Genomic DNA, 22,838 nt, shown 5'->3' with positions numbered 1-22,838 from the left:
GGGGGCTTCTACCCTCTGGAACGAGCTACCTCCAGGGATATGTCGACTCCCTGACCTCTGGACCTTTCGACGCGAGCTCAAGACATTTCTGTTTCATCGCGCAGGGCTGGCCTAATAGTTTTAATGGGGGCTTTTATTAGAGTTTTATTAAAGTTTTAATCATTTCTAGCCAAATTGAATCAGTTTTTTAATAATGTTTTAATTTTTGTATTTTTGTTTTTATTCGGCTGTAAACCGCCCTGAGTCCTTCGGGAGAAGGGCGGTATATAAATCAAAATAATAAATAAATAATAAATAAATAAAAGGAGGGGGGAAAATAGAGGGACTTTGATGTAGATAAGGATTTTACCAGGGGTGAAATGCTCCTGGTTCGGACCGGATTGCCTGATCCGGTAGTGATGGCGGTGAGTGGTTTAGCGAACCAGTAACAAAAATCCCCCCTCCCCATGCCCAGCTGAGCCGCATGATCATCAGAGGTTTTTTTTTTTTTTAATTTAAAAGCATTTTTTCTTTGGCTGAAAAAATGCTTTTAAAAGTAAAAAAAACAAACCTCTGATGATCGCATGGCTCAGCTGGGATCATCAGAGGCTTTTAAAAGCGTTTTTTCTACAACCTCTTCGACCAAAGAGGTTGTAGAAAAAATGCTTTTAAAAGTTAAAAAAAAAAGTTGGCCACACCCACCCAGTCACATCCCCCCACCAAGCCACGCCCACGGAACCGCTAGTAACAAATTTTACATTTCACCCCTGGATTTCACGCTAAGCTTCCCTTTTGTATGGGAAAAAACAGGGAATATTTCTCACACAGGCCAGAACTCTCTTTCAACCTGAATATAATACCTGGTTTTGCAGGTGTTGTGCGTGTGAGTGCGTGTATGTGTAAACTTTACAATGTTGTTCAAGCCATAAGTCTGATACTTTGAGATCAGCTACTATCAGCTTTGCAAGGGAGTCCAGACAGGAAACAGAACTAATTCTACTTTATTGTAAGGTTACTGTAACAGAACCTTGCAAATCTGAAAGTACATTTCTTCCCCATCACGTGTAAAGCCCAAGAAACTAAGGAGGGTCATTTGATAGACATTTACCACATCCCCATCAGAGGTGATTTTCAGCCGGTTCATATCGGTTCGAGCGTACCGGTAGCAGAGATCGCTTATGGGCCTGCCCACTTGCCCCAGCTCTATGACCTCCTATTTAGACATGTTTTCAAGGCCGGACGCATGTGCGGAAAGCACGTGTTGGCGGGGTGAACCGGTGGTAAGAATATTGGAAACCCACCCAACTGATACTATGGGCTAAGTTTCCTCTTATCTGATCATCCCCCTGGCTGTAGTTCTTCCCTGTCTCTCAAGGCCATTCCCACATACCAGTACAACTGACTCAGGGCCGCTGACCTACTGTGACCCGCCTACTTTGCACTCAACAAAGTAAACTCTGAGTGTTAGAAATTCTGTTTATATATATAGCACCACAGAGCAAAACAAGTGTACAGTCACTATGTGTTTTACTGCTCACCTGTACCAGGAAACAGGAAACTCTACTTAGAACAAAATAGCATAGTGTATATACCATAGATCCAAACTTGTGAAGATTGCAATTTACTGGCCGAATACCACTGTAGTTGTTGCATAGAAATACATTCCAACAATGAATTCCAACTCTTAATACTGATGTTGTTCCAGGGCATGTAAGCATCAGCCCCAGTGAAAAGGTGAAGGATCGTCTCTCCTTCCAACAGGATTATTGGGAGGCTAAGAGGAAGGTTGGCTTTGCATCTTTTTCTGGGTTTGAAGCTGCCTCTGGCTGTCTTTCAGAAGCGCAAGACCACCACCATCTCTGTGGAGGTGAAGAAGTCCCAGCACAAGTACATCATCGGCCCGAAAGGAAACACCTTGCAGGAAATCCTAGATACCACCGGAGTCTCAGTGGAGATGCCGCCGCTTGAAAGCAGCTCAGAGACCATCATTCTGCGTGGAGAGCCGGACAAACTGGGGCCAGCCCTAACCCAGGTCTATGCCAAGGTACACTGGTGAAATGTAAAATTTGTTACTACCGGCCGAAGAGGTTGTAGAAAAAATGCTTTTAAAAGCCTCTGACGATCCCAGCTGAGCCGCGCGATCATCAGAGGCTTTTTTTTTACTTTTAAAAGCATTTTTTTCAGCCGAAGAAAAATTGCTTTTAAAATAAAAAAAAAAACCCTCTTATGATCATGTGGCTCAGCTGGGCATGCGGGGCAGGGTGGAGGGGCGGCAGAGATTTTTGATACCAGTTCACCGAACCACCTGCTGCCATCGCTATCAGATCGGGCGATCTGGTCCGAACCAGGAGCATTTCACCCCTACCAAGGTAACCCAAAGGCCTAGTAACCGTGGGACATTTGACATGGGATCAGCACAGCAGCATCCTGAGCAGCCAGTGACCTTGTTTGGTGTGCCAAAATCAACAAAAGAAATCTGGCTTTCCCCCTAGAATTTGTATAAGTTAACTGAAAACAAGATGCGACTACGCTTTAAAAACCAGCTAGGTTAAAAATGTTGGATCTGTGTATTTTTCTCTCTGTGCATATGTCTTGTTTCCTCTCATTTTCCCTTTGGTTCGATGCCTGCTGTTTTGTTTAAAATAGTTATGTCAAGCAGGCTCCATTTGGTTTAGATTACGGTTTTGCGTGCATTCGGCCATTGTAAATCACAAACAGGATGTGGCGTCCTTGTGAACTTAGTCAATTGTGTTTTTTCAGGAAACCACGTTCAACAAACTATGAAGGAGGAGAGAAGGGCAATCTTGGGATGGTCAGAATTAATCAAAAATCAAAGTGTTAATACCACTTTATAATGCCTTGATAAGACCACACTTGGAATATTGCATTCAGTTTTGGTTGCCATAACGTAAAAAAGATGTGGAGACTCTAGAAAGAGTGCAGAGAAGAGCAACAAAGATGATCAGGGGACTGCAGGCTAAAACATATGAAGAACTGTTGCAGGAACTGGATATGTCTAGTTTGATGAAAAGAAGCACGAGGGGAGACATGATAGCAGTGTTCCAATATCTCAGGGGCTGCCACAAAGAAGAGGGAGTCAAACTATTCTCCAAAGCACATGAAGATAGAACAATAAGCAATGGGTGGAAACTAATCAAGGAGAGAAGCAACTTAGAACTAAGGAGAAATTTCCTGACTGTTAGAACAATTAATAAGTGGAACGACTTGCCTGCAGAAGTTGTGAATGCTCCAACACTGGAAATTTTTTAAAAAACGTTGGATAACCATTTGTCTGAAATGGTGTAGGGTTTCCTGCCTGGGAGTTGGATTAGAAGACCTCCAAGATCCCTTCCAACTCTGTTATTATTATTATTATTATTATTATTATTATTATTATTATTATTATTATTATTATTATTATTATTATTATTATTATTATTATTATTATAAAAGTGGCAGTTAAATGGGAGAATGTGGGGTCACTTTAACGAAATTTTGGGGCTTTGGAGCATTTCTAGCCTCTATTTTTAACAGTGACACTCTTGGACTTAAAATATTTTCCCCCTTTGTTTCCTAACTAAAAATGGGAGGAAAGTTGGTTTTCACCAAAATTGGATGGGTTTGAGGGACACAAAATGGGAATTTAATGGATATCCTGTTTTCCTGAAAATAAATCTAGCATGCTTTTTTACGTGCACCTAATATAAGCCCTACCAGCAAAATAAGCCCTACTTGTTGCCCGCCTATTCCGTCTTGTTGCTCGCTGTGCCTGTCCCACAAGGCAAGGTGGGAGGGTGGGGAGTGGAGCTGTCCCTAGCTCCTAGCCAGGTCATCCACGCCCCAACATCTGCCTCATGGCGGCAGCACCAGCGGCCATGTGCAGCAGGAGACCACGTGGCCACTGGCCCACTTCTGCTTGCTTGCAGCTGCAATGGAGCAGGAGGCCGAGCGGTGCACTAGCGCTGTGTGTTCTGTCCTCCTCGCCTCAGTCCGAGCGTTAATTATGACTATCAGCTCTGGCAGCAAACTAGCGAGCGTCTGCCAAGTGTCTCTGTTATCTCTCTTGATGAGTCAACCAGGAACAAACAGTGCTTCAGCTCTAGTTAAGCAGTTGATTTGCTTGCTACGAAGAGATATAGCAGCCCTTGCTGCTTTTATATCCTGTGGGGTGTGGCTCCATGACTCAGCACTTCCTAGGCCTGCCCCACCCCTGCTTCTGTTGTTCCCACCTCTCCTGCCTACGAAAGGTCCAGCCAGGCCTGATTGCCATCAGCTGGGTCTGGAGGCGTGGCCTGGGGGGGGAAGAGTCAGGGGACGGAGGCCTCGTTATCTCTTCCACCTGGCCTGCCTCTGCCTCCTGGAGCTGAACCAGGGAAACTGCTGCTCCTGAGGTAAGTCCTGATGGCCCTTCCCCCTCACTTTCCAAGTCACTTTCTGGCAGGGGGCCCGGCTCGGGTGCAGACACAACACTGTGGCTGCAAGGCGAGGCAGGTGTCGGGGTGTAGATGGCCTGGCTGCGGGGCACATGGAGCAGCTCCACTCCCCCACCTTGCCTCATGGTTGTGGGACCGGCATGTTGCTCGGCCTCTTGCTCTGTTGCGGCCGCGAACAAGCAGAAGAAATGGGACAACGGCCATGCGGGGGGCTGCTGAAGGTGAGGCAGGTGTCGGGGCGTCAGTGGCCTGATTGCGGGGGCCCTGAGGTAAGCCGGTGCGGGGCAGGTGGGGCAGGTCCATCCCCACCGCCTTCTGCCCCACTGTGAGCAAGCAGAAGAAGTGGGCCTCTCGTACATGGGGGTGGGGAACACAAGACACCCCCAAAAAATAAGCCCTAGTGCAGAGATATCCAAACATGGCCCCTTGAAGAGAGGTGGACTTCAACTCCCAGAATTCCCCAGCCAGAAACTTGCTCATATTTATAGCTCATGCTAGCTGGGGAATTCTGGGAGTTGAAGTCCACACTCTTCAAGAGGCCAAGTTTGGACACCCTTGCCCTAGTGCTTATTTTGGAGCCCAAAAGAAAATAAGACCCGGTCTTATTTTTGGGGAAACACAGGTATGTGAATCCGAGAAGCTGAAGATCAGCCAACTGTGGCTTAGTGTAATTGGCCAACTTGCACATCTAATTAAGAACAAATAACTCAACATGAGTGAGAATGCTGCAATGATGCCGTGTTGCCACCTGGAGGCAGAATGCAGGTATTGCAGCGCTAAGAAACACTTGCTGGCATAATGATGTGGCCAGCTTTGGTATCTTAACTCGAATGGAAACCTGTCTGTAGCCAGGTTTTCAAAATCACTCTTGTGAATGAAGCCGGGTAAACTCTTCTCGCCATCCTGTGCCTTTTCCCTAGGCGAAGAGTGTGATGGTAGCTGAAGTAATGGCCCCAGCCTGGTTACATCGTTTTATCATTGGGAAGAAAGGACAGAGCATTGGAAGAATTACCCAGCAACTCCCTAAGGCAAGTATTCCTAAAATAACAAGGCTATAAGTAAAATAGCGAGAGTAAAATCTCCGGTTTAATGCATGAAATATTATTTAAAAATCAAAGCAGGCCTCTTCCTTGTGGATTCCTGGAAAAGCAGGAATTAAATTTGAATAGTCCGCTGGGCTCTTTTCTCTCTCTTCTTAATAGAACCTAGAAGAGGACTGTCAAGGTGTTTAAATCTGGCCCATGGGGGCCGGCCTGGAAATATCAAAGGACCCGCGGTGCCCCTGTGGCCCATTTTTGGCCTACTGTACCACTCTGCTGGCTGAAAATGGGCCGCGCGGAGGCCCTGCATGGCCCATTTTCAGCCAGCAGAGTGCTGCAGGAGCTAGGGAGGCCAAAAATGGGCCGTGCGGGGGGCTGGCATGGCCTCCGCGTGGCCCATTTTTGGCCGGCAGATTGTTGCAGGAGGACTGGATTGGACTGGATCACAATTATGTAGCCTCAAGTTTAACACCTGATCTGGATAGAAAACAAGCAACATCCTATGTTAATGCTACAGTTTAACGCCAGATTTTACATACTGTAGGTCCATTTAATCTACAATCAACTATCTATAATTGACAGCCATTTCTATTTACTATCCTGGAAATTTACCTCTGCTATTTAGGTCTTGTACTATCATGTTATTTATGCTATTTTATTTTTATGATTAGTTAAAGAATAAAAATCTAATAGTATAAATAGCTTTTCTGCTTAGAAAAGCAATCTACTATTGAACAATTGGGTATAAATTTATAAATAAACAGTTTAGTGGAGTATGAAGACTAAGTACTGTGTTTTTTGGAGTATAAGATGCACCTTTTCTCCCCAAAAAAGAGGATGAAAATCTGGGTGTGTCTTATACTCTGAATGTAGCCCTTCCCAGCTTCTCAAACGGAGGTTTCAGAGGCTGAAAAAGCATCAGAAATGAAACTTCAGAAAAGAAGCCCCCAAACAGAGCTTCAGAAAAAAAGCCCCAAAACAGAGCTTCAGAAAAGAAGCCCCCAAACAGAGCTTCAGAAAAAAAGCCTCCAAACAGAGCTTCAGAAAAGAAGCCCCCAAACAGAGCTTCAGAAAAGAAGCCCCCAAACAGAGCTTCAGAAAAAAAGCCTCCAAACAGAGCTTCAGAAAAGTAGCTCCCAAACAGGGCTTCAGAGGCTTTTTTTTTTCTGAAATTGTTTCGGAGGCTTTTAGAGGCAGAAAAAAAAAAGCAACCAAGAGCTCACAACCAATGAATCTGTTGCTAAAATTCACTTCTAGAAACCCCTGATTGGGGGTATTCCAGGAGGCCGATCCACCTGTCAATCACCCTTTTTCTTATTTTCCTCCCCAAAAACTAAGGTGCATCTTATACTCCGAAAAATACAATAATAAATGTTTGCCTGTAATATCTGGTAGAAGAGATAGGAAAATGGTTATAGTAAAGAACTGTGGAAAGAAAGAAGAGAAAGGGAAAAAATGCCTCTTGAGCCTGTGTCAAACGCCCACTACTGTGACCACGCCCATCTCCAGAGACACACACACACACACACACACACACACACACACACACACACACACACACACCAGCCCTCCGAGGTCAAACACAACCCTGATGCGGCCCTCAATGAAATCGAGTTTGACACCCCCTATCTAAAGACCATAAATATTGACGTATCGGTTTCAGATCCACATTGTTCTAGTACAGATAGTCCTCAGCTTACAACCATTCATATAGTGACCACTCAAAGTTACAACAGCACTGGGGAAAAAAAAGGAACTTGCAACCAGTTCTCGCATTTACAACCGTCGTAACATCCCTGGCGGTCGCGGGATCAAAATTTGGGCGCAGGGCCACAGGCGTGCAATTACGACAGTGGTAGCACCCCGGGGTCACGCCGGTAACACCATTTGTGAGCTTCCCAACTGACTTTTCAGTAGCAAAGTCAATGGGTGAAGCCAGTTTCGCTTAACAGCCCCATGATTCAGAGCAACCGCAGTGATTTGCTTAACAACCTCTTCAGGAAAAGTCATAAAACTGCAAGTGCAAGTCAATTAACTATCTTGTTTAGCAAAGGACGTGGTGCGGGACGTGGTGGCTCAGTGGATAAGATGGTGAGCTTGTCGATCGAAAAGTCGGCAGTTCAGCGGTTCGAATCCCTGGTGCTGCCGTGTAACGGGGTGAGCTCCCGTTACTTGTCCCAGCTTCTGCCAACCTAGCAGTTTCGAAAGCACGCTAAAAAATGCCAGTAGAAAAATAGGGACCACTTTGGTGGGAAGGGAACAGCGTTCCGCGCGCCTTTGGTGTTGAGTCATGCTGGCCACATGACCACGGAGACGTCTTTGGACAGCACTGGCTCTTCGGCTTTGAAACGGAGATGAACACCGCCCCCTAGAGTCGGGAACAACTAGCACATACGTGCGAGGGAAACCTTTACCTTTACCTTTAGCAGTTCTGGTCCCAATTGTGGCTGTAGGCCGAGGACTACCTGCAGATGAGTTTCCCCACAAGTATCGTGTAACATCTTAAGACCTGCTGTAAGAGTGGCCATCGCCCCATAAAAACTAAACAATGCTGACTGAGACCTGTTGGGATACACCTAGACTTAGAATAACTTTATTGTCACTTTGAATGTACACTAAGTGGCATACATTAAAATGAAATTTCGATGCATACAGCTCTCAAAGGGTCACCACCAATATACACCTCATAAACATGACAAAATAAATAAATAAATAAAAAACAGACAAATAAATAAATACAAAATTATGCACGTACCCACATATATTATACGACACAGAGAAACAACACAGTCTAGTTCGGATGTATACATGTACATGGCAAGAAAAACGAATCTTGCAAGTTTACCGGATGGATGGCATAGGGAACAAAGCTGTTACAGAATAACAATGGCACTTTGGCACTTAGACTTACATATACCGCTCCATAGTGCTTTACAGCCCTTTCTAAGCAGTTTACGGAGTCAGCATATTGGGGTTCTCATTTTACCCATCTCGGAAGGATGGAAGGCTGAGTCAACCTTGAGCCTGGTGGGATTTGAACTGCTAAATTTCAGGCAGCCGATAGTCAGCTGAAGTAGCCTGCAGTTCTGCACTCTAACCACTGCACCACCGTGGCTTATCAGGTAGACCTGCTAGAAATACTTCGAAACCTCCTCCCAGAGGGGAGCAACAAAAACAGACCATGAAGTGGGTATATGGGGGTCTCTAATAATGCTTTGCGCTCTAAGCACATAGCGCTCATAAGCAGTATCCTGAGTAACAGGAAGAGAGCTTCCTATAATCTTCTCGGTTGTCCTTACCACTCTCTGTACGGACTTTCTATCTGAGGCACTGCTGCCACCAAACCAAACAGTGATGCAGTTCTTTCAATAGTGCCTCTGTAAAAAGTGATCAGGACACAAGGAGAAAGACGTGCAGCCCTTCTTAATGGTAGACAGACGCGGCTTTCTTTCTTTTAGGTTCACATTGAATTCACGGACGGCGATGAGAAGATCACTCTGGAAGGACCCACCGAGGAGGTGGAATTGGCCCAAATCCAGATTCAGGAAATCATTCGGGACCTGGTGAGTTCTTTTGTGAATGTGACATGTACTTTCTCTCGCTTTCTTCGTCAGACTCATTACTATAGCAGGAAGAACAAAACCTTTTAGATCCAGGTCGGCAATTTATCTATTTCCTCCTTGGCAGCAGTGTGAAGTGTAGCCAGTGATATTACGAGTGCTGCCTTTTGTGACCTAGGCTTCCTGAGTCATTAAAACACACGAGTAGTCCCAAAAACCTCTTTTATTGCAATAGCTGTGAATTACATTCATTCACAGCTGAGTCCCAATTAGTTGCAAAAAGTCCTTCGGGATAATCACCGACCTTTATCTCCCTGGACACTCTCCCAAAGACCTACTTGGCAAAGCCACATGGATTCCAGAATCAAACAGCAATGCCGACTGAGAACAGAATTAACAATGTTCCTTTCCTGCAAAGTGCCCGTGTGCCTTTGCTCCTCTTTTAAGCCTTATGGGAGGGGCAAATCATCTCCAGGTCTTACTCCCGAGTCGTCCCTTTTGTTTTAACTGTTCGTGCCTTCTGGCAGTTCTGTGCATGCATGCACTAGGAGCAGGCATCTCCTGTTCCTCTGCCTCTCTGCTGTCTGACTCTGGAGGCTCCGGAGTCCGCGCATCACTTCCAGATGGCCCTGGCCTCATCTCTGCCTCCGACGCAGCCCTCATCCAGGCCTACCCCAGACTCCAGGAATGGCCCATGTTCCTCCCCAGCCTCCTCACTGTCCGATTCCGCTGCCAGCTCTGCAGGCTGCTGGCGGACCACAACACCACCCGTTGAAAAGATGATGCAGAACTATTTGCAGAAGAGGGTGCTTAAAACATAATTGTTCTTTCTGAGGTGTCTCTTAAAAGTTCCTCGAAAAAACTAATCCAGAAATTGGAATCTTGCCTATTCAAATGAGGTCCAATGAGATAGCTGCAGTCCTGTGGGTTATCTCTCCCGCCCACAGTTTGATACCAGCTTTTGCCATGTTGAGAGTGGGGTGATGGCTGGGCTTGTCGGCTGGAAAGGTGAAAAGCCCAGGTTCGAGACCCAGCGCCATGCAACAGGGTGAGCTCCCTTTCCTTGCTCCAGCTCCTGCCCACCTCATAGTTCAAAAGCATACAAATGCGAGTAGATAAATAGGTACCACTTCGGCGGGAAGGTAACAACATCCCATGTACCTTTGGCATATAGCCATGCTGGCCACGTGACCATGGAAGTGTCTTTGGACAACGCTAGCTCCCTCTGCTAAGAAACAGAGATGAGCACCGCCCCTTAAGAGTCAGATGCGACTGGACAAATGGAAATTTTACGTCTACCATTTTTTGCCCTATTGCCAAAAAGGGCACTGGATTTTCCAGAAAACAAGGATCTCTTGGAAAACCTTAGCAAAAAACTGTATTAATGGGGAAGCAAATAGATTCCAGTTCTGAACCCGTGAACACTGAAAATCCACCGAGAAGCAGTTGTGTGTTTATGTTTGTTTTTTTTAAAGAATCAAAATTAAAGAACTTTGTTGTTGCTAGGATAAGCGAATCATAGAAACAAAGGACTGGGAGGGACCTTGGAGGAGGTGAGGGAAGTAAGAGAGTTTGCCAGACCTATTTGGTTTTACATTAGCGGAGGACAGGGGTAATATTCACTTACTTTCGCTACCGGTTAGCAAATGTGAGCGCACTCACATACACCACCTCCACGCATTCACAGCACCTTCCCCATGTGCAGAGCATCAAAAACGGGACGTGATTACCTCCGGGTGGGTGGGTGGAGCTTCCCGTCACTGCTGCTGCCGTTTTGCTCGATCCGAATAGAACCAGCTGAATACCACCACTGGCGCAGGGCTCTCCAAACCTGGCAACCTTTAAGACTTGTGGACTTCAACTCCCGTGGAGGAATTCTGGGAGTTGGAAGTCCACAAATCTTTAGCGTGATTACCGGCGCCCGAGAATGAATCCTATTTGTCTGAGGCTGCATGATTGTCTTGTAAGTCTTGTGTCTCACCGCCCTGTCCTCTTCTGCAGCTCAGACGGATGGACTACACCGAAGTGCTTATTGACCAGAGGTTTCATCGTCATCTGATTGGGAAAAATGGAGCCAACAGTAAGTCTAGAGAGTAATAAATAAACCCTGAACGATTTGAGGTGGCTGGGACAGGGTGTTGTGTCTCGTCCGATCTCACCACAGCTGGGGCCTTCTTATCTGCTTCCGAACACGGAGGAATGTATGCCTCCCGGCCCCAGCCCTGGCTCCATGCCCAGACAGGCTGAAGAGGAGGAAATACCTCCAGCCCCCAGCTCTGGCTCCATGCCCAGGCAAACGGAGCAGCTAGACCCCTCCCCCTCCTCCACAGCATGTGAGCCTGAGGGAGATCAATTGACAACAGCTGCCGACTGGAGTGACCCTCACGTCAGAAGACTTGATAGGCGGAGGCAACAGAAGGAAGGGAGGGACAGGCCTGGATAAGTGCTGAGTCATGGAGCCACACCCCATGGCCTATATAAAGGATCTGCTTTCTGGCATTCTCTGAGTCAGGCAAAGTCTAAACATATCTTGCTGAAGTCACTTTCTGGTCTCCTGCCTGCCCTGAGGACTTTGCTAGGACTTTGGCAGAGCTGCAGAGGCACGCCTGATTCGGATTTCCCTGACCCGGCCGTCAGCGGAGGAGTGGGACACGACACAGGGTTAATTTTCCCGCCAATCCCTGTAAGATTGACGCGCACACACACAACCACTAAATAACCATTAAATCTTTTCTGTTAACATTTTCCCACAGTGTCCATGGAGAGTCTCAGTCATCCAGGCCCCAAAGGTTCTTTTTTAAAAGACAGCTGGACTTTCTTCTACCTTGAAGAAGTTTTGCTTCGCATCCAGGAAGCTTCTTTGGTTCGGAAGGAGCGAAACTTCTTCAAGGAAAAATAAAGTCCAGTTGCCTTTTGGGAAAACACCTTTGGGATTTCCCAGAGTGACCAGTAGGTGACGAAAGTTCTCTTTTTTTCCTGCCTCCTAAAGCCGTGATGGCAAACCTATGGCAGATGTGCCACAGCTGGCACGCAGAGCCCTCTCGGCAGGCACACGAGCCGTCGCCAAGCTCAGCTCCACTGTGTATGCGCATGTGTACCTCCCGCCAGCTAGCTGGTTTTCGGCATACGTAGGGTGCGGGGATCATGCAGGGGTCATGCATGGAGGGGGGGGAACGTGGGGGGGGGCGCTCATCCCACGGCCCAATTATAGGCCCAGGAGGCTGCAGGGAAGCCTACTAGGCCCAAAATGAGGGGTGCGGGTGGGTCGCCGGTTCAGACCGGTTCGGACGAACCGGATACTAATTTTACATCTGGTTTGCTGAACCGGTAGTTGCAAGGACTGGCTGGCCCCTCCCACCCCTCCCAGGAGTCTACACGCGGCCTGTTTTGGATGCTAGGTAAGTGCAGGGCCCGCGCGGAAGCTCTGCGTGAGAGAAAAACAGGCCTCCCAGAAGTCCAGAAACGGCTCGTTTCCAACCTCCAGAGGGCCTCCCAGGAGGCCTTCAGAGTTAGGGGAGGCTATTTACGCCCTCCCAGAGACTTGAGGAAAGACTTGAGGAGCCTGGGGAGGACGAAAACCGGGCATACCGGAAATGCCCGAAGTCCAGAAACGGGCATGTTTCCGGCCTTTAGAGGTCCTCCGGAGTCCAGAGGAGGTCGTTTTCGCCCTCCCAGAGGCTCGAGGAAAGCCTCCAGAGCCTGGGGAGGGTGAAGACACACACACACACACACACACACACACACACACACACACACACACACACTGTGGTACGGGAGGCCGAGTAGCCATGCCCACCATGGCCACGCTCACACAGCAACCGAGCAGAGGACCGGGAGAGTGGGGGAGCATGGTGGGTCACGTGCGCATTTCATTATCAGTACCAGCACACACGCACATGCTGTTGGCAAGTGAAGAGAAAAAGGCTAGCCATCACTGTCCAAAAGAGATTAATCAGCCAGCCCTTTCCATCTTCCATATTGTTGGTGTTAATCTTTTTCAGTAGTGACCTGGATTCTCATCTGTGTGACTTGGCTCAGGGCTATGGGTAGCATTTTCGCTTCCCCCTTTTTATTTTCCTATCGACCCACCCAATAAGTTGATCTCACTCCAACTGTGGGACCGTAGGTTATCTTGACAGAGATTAGCTCGAGGGTCCTCAGGGGCTCCCAGTCAACTTTGAAGAAAGGGGTGGGGGACTTTTTAAAAAAAAAAACCTGATCAATTCTCACAGAAAAAGATCTCTTGGCCTTTGTTCCCTTTCCAACAGTCTTAAGACTCCCTCTGATGCATTATTACCTTAAAATTTTAATTACTGAAAAGGGTTACAGGTAGTTGTTTTGACCCAGCTCCCAAACACGACAAACCCTCTGTAGTTAAATCTTTTGTGGTCCGTCAGCAGCCTATGGAGTTGGCAACAGAGATGGACAGCGATGAGGCTGAGGTGAGGCCAGGGCCATCGGGAAGTGAGGTGCGGACTCCAGAGCCTCCAGAGACTGATAGTAGTGAGGCAGAGGAACAGGAGGAGCCTGTTCCTAATGCACGCATGAGAAGAGCTGCCAGAAGGCAAGAGCAGCTCAAGCAGAGAGGATAACTCAGGAGTAGGGCCAAGAGATGATTGGCCCCTCCCATATGGCTTAAAACATACCAGCATCGGTGTTTCAGCTTTGCCAGAAAACAACGTTGTAGCTGCGTCTTCTGCTTCGTCTTCTGCTTTGTCTACGTCTTTGTTTTTGTGGCTTCTGGACGTTTGCCAGGAAGGGCCTTTGGCAGTTTGTCTAATTGGACTAAGGTTTGTGAGATAACTGAGGAATTTGTGTTGGGAGGCATTTGTTTTACCTTGAGTTGAACGACACTGGGAATGAAGTAATTCCCAGCTGCTCAAATAAAGTTTGTTTGTTTAAGTTTATTACTACCTACTTGGGCCTGGGTCACAACAAAATCAGTGATTCCTTTATTAGGAGTGCCGGCAGCCCCGGCAAAAAGTCTCTGTCTCACAGCAGGGTAACAAGTCTGTCCGGCAGGGAGATTAATAGTTGTCTGCCACATCTATTCATCTCCGGCCCCTGCCTTCTGTCCCAGAGCTAGGGTGGGGTTTCGCTATCAGCGGTGGCTCTTCCGTCCCAAGGACCGGCCCATAGATTTCCACTGCTCTCCTCTCCTCTGCCTTCTCCGCATCCGCGCGTCGGGCACTGGACCCAGCTGTTCTTCCTCTTCCTCATCAGCCACCTCCAGATCTCTGGGGGCTGCTGACTCTCCATCGAAGGGGCTGATGGACGGCCCAGGATCCTCCTCTGTCTCTCTCTCTCTCTTCTGGCTCCATTCCCTTTTCCCCCCTCGCACCTCTCAGATTGCCTTGATTCCAGCCCCAACTCCCACGCCACCTCCTCATCTGATTCGGTTGTTGGAGGGGCCAACAGGCCACAATAGTAGTCTTCTACTTAACAACAGTTTGTTCAGTGACCGTTCGAAGTACAACAGCACTGAAAAAAGCGACTTACGACTGTTTTTCGCACTTAAGACAGTTTTTTTTTATTTATTTGCATTTATACCCCGCCCTTCTCCAAAGACTCAGGGCGGCTTACACTGTGTCAAGCAATAGTCTTCATCCTATTTGTATATTATATACAAAGTCAACTTATTGCCCCCAACAATCTGGGTCCTCATTTTACCTACCTTATAAAGGATGGAAGGCTGAGTCAACCTTGGGCCTGGTGGGACTTGAACCTGCAGTAATTGCAGGCAGCTGCTGTTAATAACAGACTGTTTAGCAGTCTGCGTCACTCAAGGACCCTTTTTTTGCAGCATTCCCATGGTCATGTGATCAGAATTCAAATGCTTGGCAACTGGCATGTACTTATGACAGCTGCAGTGTCTTGTGATCACCTTTTGTGACCTTCTGATCAGCAAAGCCAATGGAGAAGCCAGATTCGCTTAACAACCATGTTACCAACTTAACAACTCCAGGGATTCACCTGACAACTGTGGCAAAAAAGGTCACAAAATGGGGCAAAATTGACTTAATAACTACCCTGTTTTCCCCAAAATAAGATAAAAGCCCAATTGGGCTTTTGAGCGCATGGCAATAAGGCCAAGGGCTTATTTCAGGGTTCCAAAAATGTAAGGCAGGGTCTTATTTTGGAGAAAACACGGTATCTTGCTTAGCAACAGAAATCTTTGGGCTCAGTTGTGGTCATAAGTCGAGGACTAACTCTATAATAAAACAATTAGCCTGTAAGGAGCCACAGACCGCATGTTGGTTTTCGTTATGGAGGCAGGGAAAATGAATTACATCCTTGCCTTGTGTATTTTCTAAAATCTAGCTGTCTTGCTTAGCAAGTAGAAATTTTGGACTCAGTTTTGATTCGTAAGTTGAGGCTGTTACTTATTTCTTCCTCAACTCTAATCACAAAGAATTTGTTGGTTTTATTCAGGTGGGGGTGGGGTTGACCCACCAATTCATTTTTTAGTTTTAGGGGATCACAGCCAAGTTAGAGAATTTCTAGTTTAACGATCCCCGAAGGGAGTAATAATAATAATAATAATAATAATAATAATAATAATAATAATAATAATAATAATAATAATAATAATAATAATAATAATAATAATAATAATAATATTAATATCAGAGTTGGAAGGGACCTTGGAGGTCTTCTAGTCCAACCCCCTGCCCAGGCAGGAAACCCTACACCATTTCAGACAAATGGCTATCCAACATTTTCTTAAAAATTTCCAGTGTTGGAGCATTCACAACTTCTGCAGGCAAGTCGTTCCACTGATTAATTGTTCTAACTGTCAGGAAATTTCTCCTTAGTTCTAAGTTGCTTCTCTCCTTGATGAGTTTCCACCCATTGCTTCTTGTTCTGCCCTCAGGTGCTTTGGAGAATAGCTTGACTCCCTCTTCTTTGTGGCAACCCCTGAGATATTGGAACACTGCTATCATGTCACCCCAGGTCCTTCTTTTCATTAAACTAGACACACCCAGTTCTTGCAACCGTTCTTCATATGTTTTAGCCTCCAGTCCCCTAATCATCTTTCTTGCTCTTCTCTCCACTCAACTGTTGTCAAAAATGTGGTCTGTTATCAAAACAAAAGGCTGGTTCCTAATTGGAACATGTGACCTGTTCCATGAGAGGCAGGGATGAAACCAGAGGTGGGCGGCACAACCGGTTCGTCCCAGAACCAAAAATGTGAGCGTGCACGCATGCTCAGTTACGTGCCTTTTGCGCTTTGCTTGTGCACGTGCCTGCATGCATATGCACGGCTTAAAAATGTGGCTAAATAGGATGACATAGCACTGGGGTCGGTGGGTGGGTGGACCCACCTGCAAGTCACAACTACCGGTCCGCACGAACCGGTCCGAACCGGTAGCAGCCCACCATTGGATAAAACTTATTTTAACTATGCAGGGTTGCGCGGGAAAATTTTAAGAGTTGGTATTACTTTCTTCTGTGCCGAAGTGATGTACACAATAAAGTTTTGCTTTGGGGATTTTTTAAGGTTCCATGAAGATGCCTGCTTTGATTGGGTCTGTTAGTCGGATGGTGCCCATTGAATCTGAAACTTTGTCCAGTCTGGTTTTTGGATTTTCACTATCACACTTTGCTGGAGGGAAGGGAAGATGGCTGCCCTTCCCAGAGAGAAGAGGACTTCTCTCTAATGCAGGGGTGTCAAACTCAATTTCATTGAGGGCTCCATCAGGGTGGTGTTTGACCTCAGGGGCAAGGGTGGGTACGGCCAGAGTGGAAGTCATTGTCGGGGGTGCCTGTGGCGGCCCGAGCACTCTGCCAGCAAAAAAATGGGCTCCCGAGCTCCATTTCTGGCTCCAACAGCCTCCTGCAACCCTCTGCCAGCTCTGTTTTTGCTGGCAAAGGGTTGCAGGAGGCCATCGCAGCTGGAAATGGAGCTTAAAAGCCTGTTTTCACTGGCAGAGCCACCGTGGGCCAGTCCCTCCCTGTTTCCAGGGTGGCCCCGTGGGCCACATCTAAGCACCCTGCGGGCTGGATCTGACCTGCGGGTCTTGAGTTTGACACCCCTGTTGTGGTCCGCCAGGAGCTGGCAATGGAGTTGGACAGCGATGAGGCTGAGGAAAAGCGTGGGCCAGTCCTGGAGGCTGGGGAAGGCCCGGATGAGGGCTCTGTGTTGGAGATTGAGGTAGGGCCAGGGCCATTGGGGAGTGAGGTGCGGATTCCAGAGCTTCCAGAGACTGACAGTAGTAAGGCAGAGGAACAGGAGGAGCCTGTTCCTAATGCATGCATGAGAAGAGCTGCCAGAAGGCAAGAGCAGTTCAAGCAAAGAGGACGACTCGGGAGTATGATTGGCCCCTCCCATAAGGCTTAAAAGACCAGCAATGGCATTTGGGCTCTTTGCCGGAAAACAACGTTGATAGCTTCGTCTTGTTGCATTTATTTTGTATCGGTGTCTTCTGAACTTTTGCCAAGAAAGGCCTTTGGCAGTTTGCCTAATTGGACCAAGGTTGGTGATAGGACTGAGGAATTTGTGTTGGGAGAAATTTGCTTTAATTTAGTTGAACTACTTCATTACTTCATTCTCAGCTGTTTGAATAAAGTTTGTTTGTTTTTACACTGACCGAGTTTCCTACTACCTACTTGGGCCTGGGTCACAACGACCCCTGCTCTAATGACTCTCTTTTCTGTGCTTCCCTCCTCCCCCTCCAGTCAACCGCATCAAGGAACAGCACAAAGTCTCGGTCCGCATTCCTCCCGACAGCGAGAAGAGCAACCTGATCCGGATCGAGGGAGACCCTCAAGGGGTTCAGCTGGCTCGTAAGGAACTCCTGGAAATGGCAGCCCGGATGGTAAGAAGCGGTGGCATTTTAGCCTGTTCTGACCTAGGCTTCCAAGAGCATGAAGCAGACTTCTTGTCCCGACAAAAACCCCTTTTTATTAAGTTACTGTGAATTCCTCTCATTCACATCCAGCAAAGTCTTTCAAGGGAGAATTTACAGTCACAGACCTTATCTGGCTTGGAGAGCTGCCAATATCTTCAAAACTTGGCAAGAAGTCTCTGAGAGTCACAAACCAATTAAGCGACTAATTGTCTCCTGCAAACTCCACTCCCCTTTCTCTCCTCTTTTATTCCCTCTGGGAGGGTCCATTCATCGTCCCCCTGTGGCTTTACTCCTGAGTCGACCCTTGCTCTTTAGCTGTTCCCTTCGTCTGGCAACTCTGCGCATGTGCACACTGGGAACAGGCTCCAGCTGTTCTTCTGCCCCACTGATGTCCAACTCCAAAGGTAGCTGACAACTGGCATATGGCCTGGCCCCCTCTCTGCCTCCAACGCAGAGCCCTCATCAGAGCCTTCCCCAGACTCCAGGATTGGCCCATGTTCCTCCCCAACCTTCTCACTGTCTGAATCTGCTGCCAGCTCTGCTGGCCGCTGGCGGGCCACAACATGGCCCGCCTCAAGCATCTCTCTACCTATTGGCTGGAAATCCTCAGGGAAGGGATATAAACAAATGGCTGGTGTGGGACCGGGTTGTAATGCCTTCCTTGAATGATGGCTTTCTCATAGGAAAACGAACGCACCAAGGACCTGATCATCGAACAGCGCTTTCACCGGACAATCATTGGGCAGAAGGGCGAGAAAATCAAGGAGGTTCGGGACAAGTTTCCAGAAGTAAGGAATTCCTTAGAGACACATTCTTGTCCTTTTGCAAAAAAAAAGTATTTCCAGATTTCTGGCAAAATGCAACACTTTGTTTTGGGGTTCCGAGTGCTTTATTTTAGCTTAAATTATTTTATTTTATTTTATTTTACTATTTAATTTTAATTTTTTAAAATTTATTTTATTTTACCGTTTTAAAATTGAATTTATATTTCCGCCTATTCACCCATGGCAATTCAAAGTGGCTTACAGAATACAAAGTCACATTTAAAACAATAAAAGCTAATTAATCAAATAAATTAATACAGTACTATATAACAAAATCACCCCCCGCCCTGGCGACAGCAGATCACATGAGCCATTTAATGGGCTCCATCTAGGGGTGCTATTCAGCAGGTTCTGGAGACCCGGTAGTGGAAATTTTGAGTCGTTCGGAGAACTGGCAAATACCACCTCTGGCTGGCCCCAGATAGATAGATAATAGATAGATATACAGCTAGATAGTTAGATATACAAATAGATAGATAGATATACAGCTAGATAGTTAGATATACAATATACAGCTAGATAGTTAGATATATAGATAGATAGATAGATAGATAGATAGATAGATAGATAGATAGATAGATAGATAGATATACAGTTAGATATACAGTTAGATATACAGCTAGATAGCTAGATGATAGATAGATAGATAGATAGATAAATAGATAGATAGATATACAGCTAGTTAGAGATACAGCTAGATAGATATACAGCTAGATAGATATACAGCTAGCTAGATGATAAATGGATGGATGGATGGATGGATGGACGGACAGACGGATGGATATATGATATACTGTATAATAGGTAGATAGATAGATATACAGATATATACAGATGGATGGATATATGAGACACTGTATTATAGATAAGAGAGAGAGAGATGATAGATATACTGCATGATAGATAGATAGACAGATGGACAGACAGATGGACAGACACAGATATATACAGATATATACAGCTGGATGGATGGATGGATATATGATTGACACACTGTATGATTGATAGATATAAAGAGATAGAGATGGATGGATGAATGGAGATAGGGCTCGCCCCTCTTCCTTTGCAGACTTCACATGTTCTACCACTCCACTCTACAGGTAATCATCAATTTCCCCGACCCTTCACAGAAGAGCGACATTGTACAGTTGCGTGGGCCCAAAAACGAGGTGGAGAAGTGTGCGAAGTACCTGCAAAAAGTCATTGCAGAGTTGGTGAGTCGAGTTGGCCAAGCTTCCAGAAAATCCTTTTCAGAGTCCTTTATACCAGGGGTCTTCAACCTTGACAACTTTAAGACTTGCAGACTTGGCTTCTGGTGGCTCCGCTCTCTCCGAAGGACGCCCTAAGGGCGCCCGCGCTGGGATTCTGTAAAAGCCGGCGAAATCAACGGCTGAAAGTACCTTCCCCGGTAAGGAGAAGGGAAAGAGCAGAAGAGGAAGGTAGAGCTCTCTAGAGGCCCGTTTGGGGAACTCGAAAGGGAAAGTTCCCTGGAATTCCTTCTGCAAAGCTCCAGCCCCAGTGTGTTTCTGCTTTAAGCAGACAGAGAAGAGAGCGACCACTTCTGCTTCAATTGATTGTTATGGATATTTATAAGCAGACGGAATAAAACACAGGAGATCAGTCATTTAAATTGCAAGTATTAAATCTGACTTCTATTTTTTCTTTTAAAAAAATATTTTTTTTTTCTCTCATCTACAATCAACACAATGAAATAAAATGGCGTTTACTTGTTGAGAAAGTGAAACTGAATGGAGATTTTATCTTATTGTACTGGACTGTGGATTGTTGGATTATTTTAGTTTGTTTAAGTATTTCATAAGGGGATTTTCAGCAAGAACTTTGCCATGAAGGTTTTTTCAGAAGAATGGATTCGTGACTTTATACAGAAAGAATGTATTTAATTATTCAACAATACGAATTGGAAAAAAATGGAGGCGTTTTGGATGAGAGTTTGGAGGAAATTAACCAAAGTAATCAGGACTTGGAATATGGAATGGATGTAAAGAAGCCTTTTTTAAAAAGTTTGGATGAAAAGCCTGAAGTTGTGCTACAGGAGGCTGTCTCCCGAAATGGAAAAATTCACAGGGTTAATGCTTTCCAAGAGTTCTCTTTTCGGATTGAGGGAATATACGGCAGTAACTCGTGGATTCTTGGACATAAGGAACTATTAGGAAATATTGTGACTGACTTTTCAAAAGGAGTAATGAAGGAAAGACAGAGACTAATGCATCAAAAATGGCAAGAGACAAAAGTATCATTTTTGAAAGAATTTTTTTTTGAAATATTAACAGAAAAAGATTTTAGCCTTTCTGAAAGACAATACGTAAGGAAGATTTGGAAGAAATGGGTTGATTATATGTTTTATAACCATCATAAAAGACTAGATATTTGGATTTATACTGGATTTTGACGAGGAAGGACTAAAGTTGAACAGATATTGTAATTTCCCTGTATTGAAATTCTATAATCTGTTGTATTGAATTTTAAATAGAATATTCTCGAAAGATCTTATGTAAGAAAGACTTGGGGGGAAAATTATATGGTTATAGAAGTTATAAGGGAGATATTCTCTGAATTGGATTGGATTTTTATGCTTTAGCTGGTTTTAAATATTTTAGGATTAATTTGTTCTACTGATCTATATATTTTATTACGGTTTAATGTTAATTTTTTGAAGAGTTTAGGTTATGTAAGGAGGAAGTCAGAGCTAGAGAGGGAGAATTGGTATAATAGTTTTGGGAAAAATTTTTTAGCATATGGTTGTTTTATTTTTAACTATACCTTGTGTTTGTTCCGGGAAGCCGGGGAGGGGTTTGTGAAGGAGAGGGGTTGGGGGAAAGGCGGGAAAAATTTTTGTAAAACTTTTGAATTAAAGATTTGCAGACTTCAACTCCCAGAATTCCTCAGCCAGCTTTGCTGGCTGAGGGATTCTGGGAGTTGAAGTCCACAAGTCTTAAAGTTGACACGGTTGGAGACCCCTGCTTTATACCATCGAAGTAAAAAAAAAGGGGGGGCTTCCTCTTCTTTTCACTTATTGAAGCGCAGAGAAGAGATAACAATTGATCTTTTTTTTTAGATAGCTGCTGCTCTGCAATTCTGCTCTGTGTGGTGAGCTGCCACTGCACACATTCCTTGCGATGGTTGGGCTAGTAGTGAGGGATGGGAATATGTATCAGGTGTGTCCACACTTGACGGTCCAACTCAACTGATTTATTGCTAAAAAGCCCATGCACAGCAATCTTCTCAACTAATGGGACAGCACCTGCTTGGAGTTAGATATGGATCAACAGAATTCAAGGACTGATGAATCCCATATAGGGATTCTAGGTTGATTCCTCTTTTGACTCTGCCCCCAGGTTCTGCCACTCTTTCTCCTTTAATACCAGGAGACATGTAGCGCTGAAGCTCTCTTCCTGGGATGTTAGGTGGCTACCATGCAGGGGTGAAATGCTCCCAGTTCGGACCAGATCACCTGATCCGGTAGCGATGGTGGCAGGTGGTTCAGAGAACCGGTAGCAAAAATCCCTGCCCCCCCCCCATGCCCAGCTGAGCCGCACGATCATCAGAGGGTTGGTTTTTTTTACTTTGAAAAGCATTTTTCCTTTGGCCGAAAAAATGCTTTTAAAAGAAAAAAAAAGCCTCTGTTGATCGCGCAGCTCAGCTGGGATCATCAGAGGCTTAGCATTTTTTTACAACCTCTTCAGCCGAAGAGGTTTTAAAAAAATGCTTTTAAAAGCCTCTGATGATCCCAGCTGAGCCGTGCGATCAGAGGCATTTTTTTTTTAACTTTTAAAAGTGTTTTTTCGGCTGAAGGAAAAATGCTTTTAAAAAGCTCCTCTGGCCTTTTAAATTGAATTGCCTGATCATCAGAGGCTTTTAAAAGCATTTTTTAACGAAAAAATACTTTTAAAAGTAAAAAAAAAAGAAGTTGGCCACGCCCACCCAGTCACATTACCCCCCCACCAAGCCACGCCCACAGAACCGGTAGTAACAAATTTTACATTTCACCCCTGCTACCATGTCTCCATAACCATGATGGCGAACCTATACCACGTGGTCCAGAGGTGGCAGGTAGTGCCCTCTCTGCCTTCCATCGCCCCAAGTCAGATCTCCGTGGTGTTTCTTTCGTGACCTTCTGTTTCCCTGCAAA

General features: G+C 45.8%; 1 protein-coding gene across 2 annotated transcripts in view; it reads left to right on the top strand.

Annotated features, from left to right (window-relative positions):
• The window catches only part of LOC131198835 (vigilin-like), a 131,120-nt gene that overhangs the window by 72,615 nt on the left and 35,667 nt on the right, over positions 1 to 22,838 (top strand). For both annotated transcript variants that reach the window (XM_058183959.1, XM_058183958.1), the window contains exons 8-14: positions 1,817 to 2,023; positions 5,333 to 5,440; positions 8,911 to 9,015; positions 11,014 to 11,092; positions 17,692 to 17,831; positions 18,548 to 18,652; positions 19,789 to 19,902. In XM_058183959.1, coding sequence (XP_058039942.1) covers positions 1,817 to 2,023; positions 5,333 to 5,440; positions 8,911 to 9,015; positions 11,014 to 11,092; positions 17,692 to 17,831; positions 18,548 to 18,652; positions 19,789 to 19,902 — 858 coding nt within the window. The remainder of the gene's footprint in view (positions 1 to 1,816; positions 2,024 to 5,332; positions 5,441 to 8,910; positions 9,016 to 11,013; positions 11,093 to 17,691; positions 17,832 to 18,547; positions 18,653 to 19,788; positions 19,903 to 22,838) is intronic.

The sequence above is a fragment of the Ahaetulla prasina genome, chromosome 4 (assembly GCF_028640845.1).
Source record: "Ahaetulla prasina isolate Xishuangbanna chromosome 4, ASM2864084v1, whole genome shotgun sequence".
Classification (NCBI taxonomy): Eukaryota; Metazoa; Chordata; class Lepidosauria; order Squamata; family Colubridae; genus Ahaetulla; species Ahaetulla prasina.
Note: the sequence above shows the minus strand (reverse complement) of the source record. Positions and strands in the feature narration are given on the sequence as shown.